Here is a 13,217-nt window from a genome sequence, read left to right on the forward strand (position 1 = left end):
TTTCTGGAACCACTGCTCTATAGATGACATACATATCAGAGGTCAAATGTTCAGCATAAACAGACAAAGCCAGGTTCACAGGTTCAGTCACTTTCAGCTTTAATGGGTCACTGGGTAAAATGTCCAGAACTGAACAGCTCAGAGAGTCTCCTAACAACGCCATCTTTTGGCAAGTCACGTTATTACCTGGTTACCTAGTACACTTGTACTATATAGAAATTTAATATATACATGCTATACAGTAAAAAGTCTTAACACACATTAGGTATGGTAAGTCTACGTGGTGATGTGTAACAAAGCTTTTCCAAAAGAATATATTTAACACATCAATGTAAAAATAACTAAGAGTAACAGTTCAAACATCACGTTTTTATTAAAAAAGGTTTTAATTATATAATTAAAAGTCAAAGACCTGCAGCTTTACCAAGTGCAGCCTGTCAACAACTTCTCAACATTTCTGCTGACTGCATCCTCTCTAAAAGTCATCTCCAAAAATATCAGGAAGTTACACACCTGCCAAATTCTGTTGCTACCATGATTAGCAACATTTGCAAGTACAAATACATGATTCTTACAGAGACAAATAATACTCTAAGATTTAGGAGCTTTTGATCGTTTATCCTTATTTTAGGTGTAAATTCAAGAAATCCTAAATAAAATTACCTTGTTGCATGAATTGATCATTTCACCTGTGTTCACTTTTTTTCTTGATGAGATGAGAGAAATTATTAGCATTTAGCAGTTCAAATGCTACCAGTGGCGAGATTATCCAGGCCAATACTTAGAGAAAATAACCAAAAACATATGGATTCAAGTGAAACTAATGCTTTTATGACTTCAGTTTTTTAAAGCTGTAAAGTTCCTAGATATTTTTTGTTATGCTGGGGCTGCATAAAAGGCATTAATATCAAATGTAAACTTCTAGGTTCTATTCAGTCGAACACATGAAATATGGACCATATATAACAGAGTCATGAAGAAAGTGCAACACGTTTGTAGAACACATTGAAATGATGTAGGAAAAACTCAAAGGGGTTAATTAACCTCATGAAACACTGTCTGCTTTGTTCGACAGCATTTATCTACAACAATGTCCATTTTCTGCCAGGGTTTCTTACTGTGTCATATTACTACACATTTCTAACTATTGGTGTGGCATTATATTAGGTATTCTTTTCTTTTTAAATTGGTAGATGTATTCCTAATGAGAGATGTACCAACTATATTTTTTCCATATATCCTACAGAATGGGAGGAACACAGAACACAAGAACAAGCAGAGAGTAACACCCTTTAACACCGTATCCAAGGTAAACATTAATTTCTGTTGAAGGTCCAGGGATTCAACGTTTATCGTCATCAGTACTAGTTTTTATAATTCTTCCTGTTTGAAATCAGTACTGTCGATCTGATTATTATTATAAAGGGGGGGGGGTCTTGCAGAACTGCTGATTAATTACTCAGGTTGCCAACTGGAGGGAACTCGTTCTCATCATCCAGACAAACGGGGCCCTCTGCAAATTCATGCTCTGGGATGACTTCACCCCTCTGCGCTCCACCATCTTCAGAGTAGCCTGGGAGGGAATGAGGGGAGATGGACACGTTTTAATACTTTTGAATTTGAAGTCTTACTTATATATATATATATATATATATATATATATATATATATATATATATATATATATATATATATATATATATATATATATATATATATATATATATATATATATATATTAGTGCTGTCAATCGATTACATTTTTTTAATCGCGATTAATCGCATCAATGCCTGAGTTAACTCGCGATTAATCGCATTTTAATCGCAAATTTTTTTTCTGATTGAAAATCATTTAAATACTCTCGATGACATACAAAAAATACATACAGGCTAGGTTTGTGCCAATGTTCTTTTTTTTAATGAAAACAGGTCACAGACACTGATTTATGCCATAGAAACATATGGCAAGAAGATGGGGAGGCATGTAGCAAAAAATAACAAATATGTAGCCAAAAAAAAGGCCCTGAAAACAGGCTGATGTAAAAGACAGTCTTTACAGTTAATACAGTCTTTTGAACAAAGACAAGCATTTTACCCTACTGCTATAAAATTTAGTAGAGTTAACATTAGATGTTAATTAACCAAGATAATAATTAACAATTTTCAATCAATACATCAAAATCAATAGACCGACATCACTAGATGGAGGTAGTCTATGCTCTAGAAAGTTACTTTTCAGCCTCTTAACAAAAATGAGAACACACACCCACCCACCCACACACAGACACACACAGACACACCCACCCACACACACAAACACCCACCCACACACAGACACACACACCCACACACACACACACAGGATACCGACCTGTGGCGAACACAGACAGCAAGAGTGCCGTAGAAGATTCCATTTCACCTCAGTAATCTGTTTTCTCAGCGTATTTCAGGTTGCTACTAGTTACCAGACACTCAACTTGTTTGTTGGTGGTGGGGCTTAAAGAAAAGGCACTAGCGTCACCCAGTGTATGAGCGTCTGTTTCCCTTGAGGAGCTCCGCTCTCGAAGCCTATGGAAAATGCATAGACTGGGGGAAAATAGCCCCGCCTTCCCGCAGGCTGCAGCGGGATGTACTTGGAAAATTTTACCATAAAACCACATAGCGTTAATCTCACGTTAAAAAAATTATCGCCGTTAAAATGGCCTCGCGTTAACGCGATAATAACGCGATAATTTTGACAGCACTAATATATATATATATATATATATATATATATATATATATATATATATATATATATATAAAATGTAAAATCAAAGGACTGCATAAAAATATGTTTTAAAGGTTTAAGGTAAGACAATTAGAATTAGCCTCTTGCAAAAACATTGATTTGCCTTCCATTTTCTACCCATCACAATCTCATTATTTTTTTATGGATTCACACCATGATACAAGAGACTTCTGCTTCGACCACTTTGACTTTTTAGGGAGCTTTAACAAAACATTAGAATATATATATATATAAAACAGTGTTATATAATGAGTAGGTAAAACAATGTATCTATAATATTTAACACCCTGGGTATTTTAGTGTTTAACAAGCTTTTTCATTGATGATAAAGATAAAGATTATTAGTCCCAGTCTTTCTTTACCCATGAGTGTTGTGGATGAGGGTGGCATTGAAGGTAGAGCCACAGTGGCAGCATAGGATTGGCCCGCTGGTTGCTGCTGGGGGCCATCTTCCTGGTTCTCCTCTTCCTTCTCCTCCTCCTGCTCCTCACCTGAGTCAAAGAGCCTGAAGGAGTGGAGCAGAAAGGACGACACAAAAAAATGAAGGCCAGCATTGTATCAGAGACACTTAAAATATGTTATATTTTCTTTGTTAAACAAAGTTGCACTCTGATAGTAATAAAGGAAAATGCTGCTTTAAAAAAAATGATGTTCATGTAAAAATTATGTTAGATTTTAATATTAGACGGTAGCATATTTCATGTTTTTCATGATTTCAATTCATTTTACACTGCAGATATTTCTGCAAACATGCCCACACCTGTGCTTTTGAACAAGGACGCATTCGCCTCCATCCTGCGGATCTACATTGTAGATATAGAGGAATCCCTCTGAGGATGCAACTAGCAGACGTGGAAGTTTCTGAATCCTAAAAACAGACCAGATATAAGTAGACTGATAGCTTAATGAGCTGTATGCCAAAATCATCCATATTAAGACAATAAAAGATCTGAAATATTTCAGTTAGTGTGCAGTATATCTAAAAGATATGAATGTTCAAGTTTTATCATTACATTATGGAAAATAATGAACTTTATCACAAGGCGCTAATGTTTTGAGAAGGACCTGTAGTGCTGCACTTACGTAGTTAGGGCACAGATGTTCTTCAAGCCAAACATGTTTAGCCGTACAGTGGCGAAGGCCCGATCCTGATGCATCATGTCAGAAACATGGGTGGGCAAGTAGGTACTGGCAGCTGTGAACATTTTTCCTACATATGCTGACCAGGTTGGAGATTCTTCATCTTGACTGGAAAGAAAAAACATGCATTACAGGTACACGTTTAGCCAGTTCATTCCACTGTAACACCAGCAGGGGGCGATAACATCAGCAATTCACCTGAAAGTGGATCTCAATGCTGCAAAACAGGGTTCTACATTTGCTGTTGTCTGGACATCATAGCTTCTTGTAACCTCTGATTATGGGGTCTTATTGCTGGCTGTCTTTAATAGGAACTAGATGTTTAAAATGTTTAAAAGGTTTTCACCGTTTCAGCCAATACATGTTTTTAATTTACAGAATAAAAGGTATAAGGATGAGGGATTTAGAATCTGTTTTTCTAAATTTAAAACTCAGCTATAATAGAAAATTGAATTAATAAAATATGTTTAAAAAAAGTGAAAAAGTGATAAAATAAAATATAAGAGGAGATCAAGAGGAAACACTTCCTTGTTTGTCCATGGTCTAGTTTTCCAATTATTTTTTTCTGCCTCTCCAGTGGGATTTTAAACAATCAACCATGAGCTCAGCCTGCATCTTCCCAGGAAGGTTCTGAGTCAACATGTTGGGATTTGTTTCCTATGAAATCTCAGGGTAAATAAACAGGAAAAATGATCTCCTCGGACGGACAGAACTCATGCATCCATTCAGTTTCAGACTGCAGTTTGGTTTAAGATCGATCTCCAGGGCTTAAAGATAAAGATATAACATCATGGAACTTCCAGTTCTATTTTTGAATCAAGCTGTTTGTTTTAAGTTTTCATGTGTCCAATGTGTCTAATAATAAATTATTCAGTTTCCAGAGATGGAGGTTGAAGCAGCTGCAGTCGCTCTTTAGCAATGGTTTAAAAATATATATTTTATCTTAAACTAAATCTTTAACTTATGGAAAGACTTTCTGAATCTCACTTAGAAGTTATGAACATATGAATATTTGGCACTTGCAGTACATCAAATATGTGAAATATATAAAATTGTTAGTTGGGACTTGATAAGTTTTGTTTTTTATTGCTCAAAGAGCCAGTTTCTGCTCCCTGTCTCTAAACCTCCCATTCTTTAAGAACTTCCTGTCAGTCAGACTGTGATGTTAGAAACGTCTGTCTCTTTAAGGCCTGTTCACTGAAAAGGCCTGTTTGGGCTGATTATCAACATGATTAAACCACAGACATCTTTATAGGATGTGCTAAATGACTTACAGGAGGAAGTTGTTAGACAATGGAGAGACAGCTTGGAGGGCAAGTACTCCAGCATTGTGTGGGACATTTATAATGGTGAAAACTGCAGCATATCATATGGTGGTCTGCAAAAGTATTCAATCTTATATTCATGTTGTGTTGCCTCACAAACTGGAGTTGAAATAAATCATTTGGGGGTCTGAACAATCCATCCATTCATCCATCCATCCATCCATCCATCCATCCATCCATCCATCCATCCATCCATCCATCCATCCATCCATCCATCCATCCATCCATCCATCCATCCATCCATCCATCCATCCATCCATCCATCCATTTTCTGACACGCTTTATCCCTGCTTGGGTCAAGAAGGGAGCTGGTGTCTATCTCCAGCTGTCTACAGGTGAGAGGCGTGGTCCACCCTGGACAGGTCACCAGTCTGTCACAGGGCAACACAGAGACAAACAGGACAAACAATAATTCACACACACTCACACCTAAGGAGAACTAAGAGAAGCCAATTAACCTAACAGTCATGTTTTTGCACTGTGGAGTACCCGGAGAGAACCCACGCATGCTCAGGGAGAACATGCAAACTCCATGCAGAACCTTCTTGCTGCAATGCAGCAGTGCTACCCACTGAGCAGCCCGGGTCTGGACCATTTCATTGTAACAGGCTTCTCCAGACCTTTTCACCTTTTTCACATCAGCAGCTCCTATCTGTGAAAAGAACAGAGCCCCAGTGCTGAACCTGGCAATTCTTTTTCTCTGGCAACTGCCAATTGAGCTCCATGCTGCAGGTGTTCTGTCAGACCAGCATACCGATAGTCAATATGCATGAGCAAGATGTCAGATTTTCCCTTTAGTTTTGTATGAAAAATAGACTTTAAACTACCTTGATGGGTGTTTATCCCTTTAGTCATGTACAAAAAAAGTAAGTAATTAAATTATTTTTTGTACATGACTTAAGGTATATACTCAGAAGAGAGAAACAAGACCAGAGTGTTTATGGGAGATTCTTTCACTCGATGGCGTAGACTGAAAGAACAGGTCAGGCTTCCCCCTGATGCTTGGTTGCAAAGGGAAAGTTTGGCATGCTATTTGGAGAAATCCATTTCACATCACTGCTGGTAAAAGTTATCTACCTCTAAATTGTAGCTTTTCAGGGAAGGTAAGTTTATCTAGTCTGTAATTTACACCGTTAGTAGTTATATGGTGGCCACAGATCCTTATTTATCTCCCAAACATCCAAATTTCCACTGAAGCACACACACACATTCAAGCATGTCATGATTTTTTTAAGGAAACTCGCAAATAAAACAGAAAATATGGGTGAGATGAGATCCATCCGAGCGACCGTCTTTTCATTACGTCCCTGCACTTTTTTGAGGAAAAAATGACTCATGCATGCTCTTGCATGTTTTTAATAGGCGTTCCCTCTCTGGAGTGACCACAGGGTTGTGTGTGTGTATTTTTTTTAAAAGTGGAAATGGTGGGTCTTTTCAAAAATTCACAAAAATCCTCCACAATACCTGTGTACATAGTAGATACTAGCACTAAACTGGCTGCTTGTCTTACTTGCATTAACCATCCTGTGATTTGAAGGTAAAGGGAAACAATGAACAACAATGTTCACCTTGGGCTGTGCTGTTCCAGTTTGAAGATATGAACAGTTTCCGTGTTACTGGAGGCACACAGGAACTGAGCGTCTGCACTGAAGGCCAAGGAGCTGATGCTGACGTATCTGAAGGACCAAACATTAATGAGAGCGAATTAAGCTTAATTTTTTTTTTAACAAAAAGGATATGCATGACTAAGATGACATATGGTAAAGTCTAGTAGGAAAACATGCAAAAAAAGAAAACAATTGGTTTGACAGTATATCTCTAAGGATAACCTCTAGAGCTGCAGTGACGTTAATTTCCTGACACTAGCTTAAAAATTCAAAATGGCCTCTATGCTTAGTTCTGACCATTTATAAATCTTTGGTACAAACACTTTATGGAGCTGTAATAAGATGCAGAATCACAGCTTCTCCTGTTCTTTAACCAGACCACATTGATTTTAAGTATGAAACACTTGATTGCTGGGAGTTGTTTTACATGGCCTTTCAGCATCCTCAATGAGACAGCTTGACACAATATCAGTGAAATGAGTAGTGATTTCTTTACTTCCTTCTTTTTTAAGCATTGTCTTATTTATTTTTCACTACAAAGAGGAGTCTAATGATGGCAGTCTTCATGCACAGTTATAGAAAAGATTCAAAACACCTGTAAGAACAAACCTTTTCATCCCTCGCCGAAACTCAAACAACTTTTGACCCTCTGGAACGCTGAAAACTCTGATTACAGTACCCTACACAAAAGAAGAGAAAGTTCACACCTGATGTAATGGAAACCAACATAAAGGCAAAAAAATACGCCCATACCTTCTCAGATGCACTGGCCAGCTTTGTGCCAGAGGCGTTGAACGTCAGGGCCGCCAGTGGACTGTCGTGGGCTTGGATCAGAGTCCCTGTGCTCTAAAAGCAAAATAAAACAATTATTTTCTAAATTCATTCATGTTGGTTCTATGGAGTCTTACAATCCTGCTCCTCACCAGGTTGTTTGCATCATAGAGTGTGATCTCTCCAATGGTGGCACTGCCAGGATAAGCCAGGAAGGAGTTACCGTGGTTGACAGACAGCGCACACAGACCTAAGGTGTGGCAGAAGAAATTATCAAGAACACTTTATTGTTTTTTTTACACCAAATTAGTCAAAATTCCACTAAAACTAAAATAAGGATGAAAAAAAAGCATTTTAATGTCTGAACCACATAGAAACTGAAGCTTTTAACTGACAATTGAAAGTTAAGTACTTGATATTTAATAGAAAGAAAATAGAGGCAGGAATAAATATCTTCCAACAAAGAGTACTACAAATGACTATTTCTACCTTTCTACCGTAGTTACAAAGTCATTTGTATTTACACATGTATAGAGTCTGGAGAAAACACATTTTACTGGATTAGAGAAAGACAATGAGGATAATACTTTTTTTTTCCTGGCTAAACCCATGACTTTTTGTAAAAAATAAAAACTTATTCCTATTTATTTAACCGAGAGAACCCGAATTGTACACATTTAATTTGGGAAAAATAAGTTAAATTAGGGGTTAAATAAACAAGCCATTTCCCTATCATAACTTTAAAAAAATGTTTGCAATAACAAAATGAGACATCTGGACGATAGAGGCCTGAATGTTGAAGAGAATTACAGTGAAAATGGGCCCAATCCACAGGGGCAGATTTACTCAGTCTATTTCTATAGTAAATTTAAATCAAGCTAAAATGTTTTGATCAGCAGAAAAGTTTACCTCTTACTGGGCATCAGTCTTTGATTCAATAAATACAGTCAATCTCAATCCTTACTTGTTTTTTTTTCCCAGGATGAAATTTGTCCTGTTAACATGATTTACTGCATATTTCTTCCTTTTCTGACCTTTAGTTATATCAAGTTGCATTGAGGGATATCCATTTGTATATTGATACATATGCTGGCTTGTAGCGAGGACTTTATGGCAGTATATACAAAAATATGAATATTGATGATAAGATAAAAACAAACAGGCTCTGTTATAAGAAAAGCGTTATGATCTGCAAATTACCAAATTCAAGTATTGCAATAGGATTGTAAGTGAAATATTGTGGATTGTTTACCCCTAATTAAGTATAGACCTCTCTCTTACAGGAGAACTACAAGCTAAGAAATGATGCAAACTGAATTATACATAAGGTGGTTTCTAAAGGAACGCTTTTGACTCATCTCAGCAAGTATCAGGAATCCAGTTTGTGTGGTGGTTTTGTGTATTTCTCTCCCTCCACCACCAGGTGGTGCCTTGTCATTTTTGGTTCTTGGGATCTTGGGATCATTATCTGGAGGAGTACTTAAGCACTGGACTGTCACTACCTCAACGCCAGAGTGTTTGCCAGTTTCAGGAACTCTAGCCAAGCTGAGTTTAGCGTCTAACTTAGAGTCCAACTGAGTCTTTTTTTCTCTGAGTCTAACCTTGTTTTTGTCTTTGCCTTTTGGCAGGAAGTCCTCCTGCGTACTGGATGTTTGGCCTTCTTCCCCTGGAAGCATTATTATCTGAGTTCACACTGAGCAGGGGACAAACCTCCACATGAAATCCAAGTGACAGTTCGCTCCATTGCTCCTCCGGGTCCAAAGAATGTCTACTAGTCCACTCTTTAACATGTCCCCTCTTCTCTGGATCAAACCACACAGACTGGATTCAAATTGAGAGAAGAACCCCCTCAAATGTGAGTCCCTCACTAGCATTATCCTTACGGCATTCCAGATTCCCACGGCCCCTGAACTAATTGTTGTGAAATCCTTGCCAGACTTTCTAGTTCCTGTTCAGCAGCTCTCTGAGTTCCAGATCAAACCCCCTTCGACCCTAACCTCAATAAACCTGCTAAACCTTTGCCTTGCTCTCTGAGTGGTTCTCTGCATTTTGGCGTCAGACCTTTTAATAAATGCTGTTGATGAATTCCAAAACACAAAAGTTTTGAAGTTATATGACTGTGTATGCTGACAGACCTAGGCTTGGGTTATTCTGCTGCTGGGTTTGATTTAAAACTGTATGTTATATAAGTCCAAACGCAATTGTTTTTCTTAGCTTTGGTCTTAAGAAAGAACATAACATTTCAAGTATAGAAAAAGGAGTTTTGAATGACTGATTTAAAAACTCCACTCAAAGATGCTTCTTTATCCCACACAGCTGGAGTTTACCTGTTGGGTTGACTGGTGTGTTAAGCAGGGTCTTGAGTAATTTCATGTCTCTGATATTGTGGATGTAGATGGACTCTTCCAGGCACACGACGAGTCGCTGATGTCAACATGTGGCAGAACAGATGATCAGCAAAACAATGCAACTAAACAGAAGCAGAAAGATCAGCCAGGTGTTCTTACCTGTCTGTTCAGCTTGACCGAGAGGATGTTGTTGGAGTAGCTGTAGTTACATATTTCTGTACCCTTCTTGAAGTGGTAGACGTTCATTCGACGGGGCAAGGAAAGACTGACCACAACAACCAGACTGCTGGAGAACAGTCGCTCCACTATATAGACATCTGGGCATTCCACTGAGGGACAGAAATAAGAGGAACATTTAATTTTAAATGGATTGATTTATCTTTAAGGAAGACGCTATGGGTACTTTGGAAATAGACTAAAGACTTTCTTTTGAAGAAGCTAATTGTTAAAGGCTTTCAGGTTATCTTGAGCATCTCTGTATTCATGCTGCTAGATGCTGGGGGTGCTGGAGGACAACCCAACCACTTGTATTTATGTAAGCATTATTTTCCATCTATAGGGGAATGTTGGCCTAGTGGTTAAAGCAATGTGCTTGTGCTCTGAGAAGGTTGCATTACTCGGTTTGAGCCCTACAGCCTGCAGTCTGTGTCCCTGAGCAGGAAACGTACCCCCTGATTCCTCCCCAGGCGCCGCACAAACGAAGCTCAATGCTCCCCAAGGGGATGGGTTAAGATGCAGAACAAAATGGTTTTTATTGTGAGATCAATGATGTTCCATTATTTATAATAACCTTTATTTTTTCTTTCTGTTATCTCTATCCACAAAAGGTGGTCGTGACCTGTGTTTGTTCTTTGTTCTCCTGGATGAAGCATTTATTACTGTCTTATAGAGTGTAAACTGATGAAAAGAAATTCAGTTATTGAATCAACTCATGTTTTCACTTACATCATACCAAGGGTGCATTTATACATTATATGCAAGCATAAATGTTAGCAATATAATATTTGACCATTTACTCAACTATATAAATGGAGACTTTCATGCAGGAACAAACTAATTTGGCATTTATCATTTATACATTGAGCAGTCATGATGTAATGTGTTGGACTCACTGTATGAACAATGTGAACCTGATAAAGTCTGTGATAACTGCTTAGATAGTAACTCTTCGAACAGACAAATAGTGCAGTGGGATAGAGAGATAGATAAATAGAAAGAATATACCGGTAAGTACAAAATGCATGCTAGACACAGAGTAGAAGTTATGTGTCATGGTGACATAAGCACAAAAACAGCCCAGTCCATACCTCCCTCATGGATACAGTCCAGTTTGTCCACAGTTGTGACAGAGAAGAGTCGGTATCCCGTTTTTGTGCCCACAGACAGAGAACTACGATCAAAACATACATACAATGAGAACGATGATCTAAACATACTTCACAGACTTGGAAGTCTTAATCTGAGCAGGAACAAAGCCCTAAACATTTAGCTAGAGTCAGGACAGATTGGTTTATGTCAAAGTATATTCATGCATTGGTATAGCATAGTCAACCTAGTTATTAATCAGTAGCAAAACAGGAAAATGTTGGTTTATAAAAGCTCTCTGCAGAATGGATTTCAAGCCAGTTTGCAAAAGAAAGCAAAGAAAGCATTACTAGAGGCAATACCTCATTGGACCTGCAGCTATGGTTGCAGCAAAGTTAAAAGACCAAGAATCGGTTTTAGCCTTTACAATTATCCCCTAACTTTTTAAAATTACCAGTAAAAACTGAGGGTTAATTTGAGATATTATCAGGGCATATTAAAGTTTATGGGGTATTGCATTTATTCTATAAGCGAGGTTGTAGGCCTAGTGGTTAGAGCAGTGCGCTTGTGCTCTGAGAAGCTTGGAAGTACCCGGTTCGATCCCTGCAGTCTCCACTCTGGGTTCCTGAGCATAACCCTTAACCCCACAGTGCTCCCTGGGGGCCACACTATCGCAGCCCACTGCTCCCCATGGGGATGGGGTAAATATAGAGAGTGAATTCCCCCATTGTGGGACAATAAAGGGATTTTTACATTACATTTGTAATGTATAAAAGAAGTTCTAGTTCAACTATTGCCTGAATAAAAACGGCCAGTGGTGCTTAATTTATTTGTGGCTTGTCTTATGACATCACACAAACCTTTGCCACCTAATTAGTAACATTTTAAAAGTCCTGCTGAAAATAATAGTTTAATAAAGACAATCACCCCAGAGTTGGATAGATAGAAGGTAGCATTGTTTGCCACCTAGATTATTATTCTACTGAATGCTGATTATACATTAATGTTAAAGCAGTGAATTAGGTTAGATTACAAACTGGCCACTTTGATGAGCAACAGGCCCTGAAGATTAACACAGTGGCCTAATTTACATCAAGCTTATCTTCAAGTTGCGATGTTCCGATTAAAAAGCCTTCAGTTTTGTTCTTTTTGCTTTCTGCTTCAGTGTTGTGTCAGAAAATGTAACTATTGCTTTGCAGCAATGGCTGGAAGTCGTTATGCAACTGCTTGAACAGCTCGAAGGGGCTTTGAGTTTTCACAGGGCCCGGACCGGACCGGCCCGGCCCGGCCCGGCCCGCAGCTTGCTTACGTGGTGTCCTGGTTGAAGGAGGCGCAGATAAACTGGGGATGCGCTCCGGGCCCCTCCGGTAACGTCTCCTGGTTCTCCATCCGAGCCAGTTGGTCCTCTATAGTCTCTCTGTCAGAGGTTGAAGGCCTCTGGCTCGGGCTGATCCCCGCCGGAGCCCTCCGCTCCTCCTCGGCGTCCAGATTCCAAGCGCCACGCGCCACAGTCTACAGGGAAAGGATCGTCCGCAGGGCGCTCATTACCCGGATGGTGGGCTGTACTGAACCTAGACCAGAACAAAAATCAACCGCAACATCCCCCGTATAGAATCACTGGCATCAATCAGAAATCCCGTTATTATGTGTTAATAACTTCCACTGCCATCACAGAAAAACAAAAACAGCTGATGGGAGGATGCGTCACTCTCAGCCGAGGAACGATTGGCTCATTCTAACATATCGGCCCCTCTTTCTCTGATTTCTATTGGTCAATCTTTTTTGCGCTGACAGATGATTTGATAAAACGTCTAAACATCGTTTAGGTACTGCCTATCGAAAGGAATCAGGACATCTGATTGGTCCTTTGGCCCTTCTGTCTTATCACGAGGAATTGTTTTGGTTATTCAATTGGATAAACCCTGGGGAC

At 38.8% G+C, this 13,217-nt stretch overlaps 1 protein-coding gene across 1 annotated transcript; it reads right to left on the reverse strand.

Annotated features, from left to right (window-relative positions):
- Window positions 1-809: 809 nt before the first annotated feature.
- Window positions 810-13,005, reverse strand: LOC119792883 (WD repeat domain phosphoinositide-interacting protein 1-like). Its single transcript, XM_038299721.1, has 12 exons — window positions 12,597-13,005; window positions 11,290-11,372; window positions 10,142-10,311; window positions 9,962-10,058; window positions 7,787-7,884; window positions 7,617-7,709; window positions 7,473-7,543; window positions 6,825-6,932; window positions 3,875-4,039; window positions 3,552-3,659; window positions 3,154-3,296; window positions 810-1,573 (listed from the first exon to the last, which is right to left on the reverse strand). The coding sequence occupies exons 1-12, from the start codon at window positions 12,674-12,676 to the stop codon at window positions 1,452-1,454; spliced, it is 1,338 nt and encodes a 445-aa protein (XP_038155649.1). The 5' UTR covers window positions 12,677-13,005; the 3' UTR covers window positions 810-1,451.
- Window positions 13,006-13,217: the final 212 nt, after the last annotated feature.

Source organism: Cyprinodon tularosa, unplaced genomic scaffold, assembly GCF_016077235.1.
Source record: "Cyprinodon tularosa strain WSP-4 unplaced genomic scaffold, ASM1607723v1 ctg433, whole genome shotgun sequence".
Taxonomy (NCBI): Eukaryota; Metazoa; Chordata; class Actinopteri; order Cyprinodontiformes; family Cyprinodontidae; genus Cyprinodon; species Cyprinodon tularosa.

Bases quoted from the DNA above. Each gene is read 5' to 3' on its own strand.
- LOC119792883 (XM_038299721.1), bottom strand. From the start codon at position 12,676: ATGGAGAACCAGGAGACGTTACCGGAGGGGCCCGGAGCGCATCCCCAG. The intron at 4,040-6,824 runs GTGAACATTGTT...TTTTCTTTCCAG, and splicing joins CTGGAACAGCACAGCCCAAG to TCAAGATGAAGAATCTCCAA. The intron at 3,297-3,551 runs GTGTGGGCATGT...CCACTCCTTCAG, and splicing joins GTCCTTGTTCAAAAGCACAG to GCTCTTTGACTCAGGTGAGG.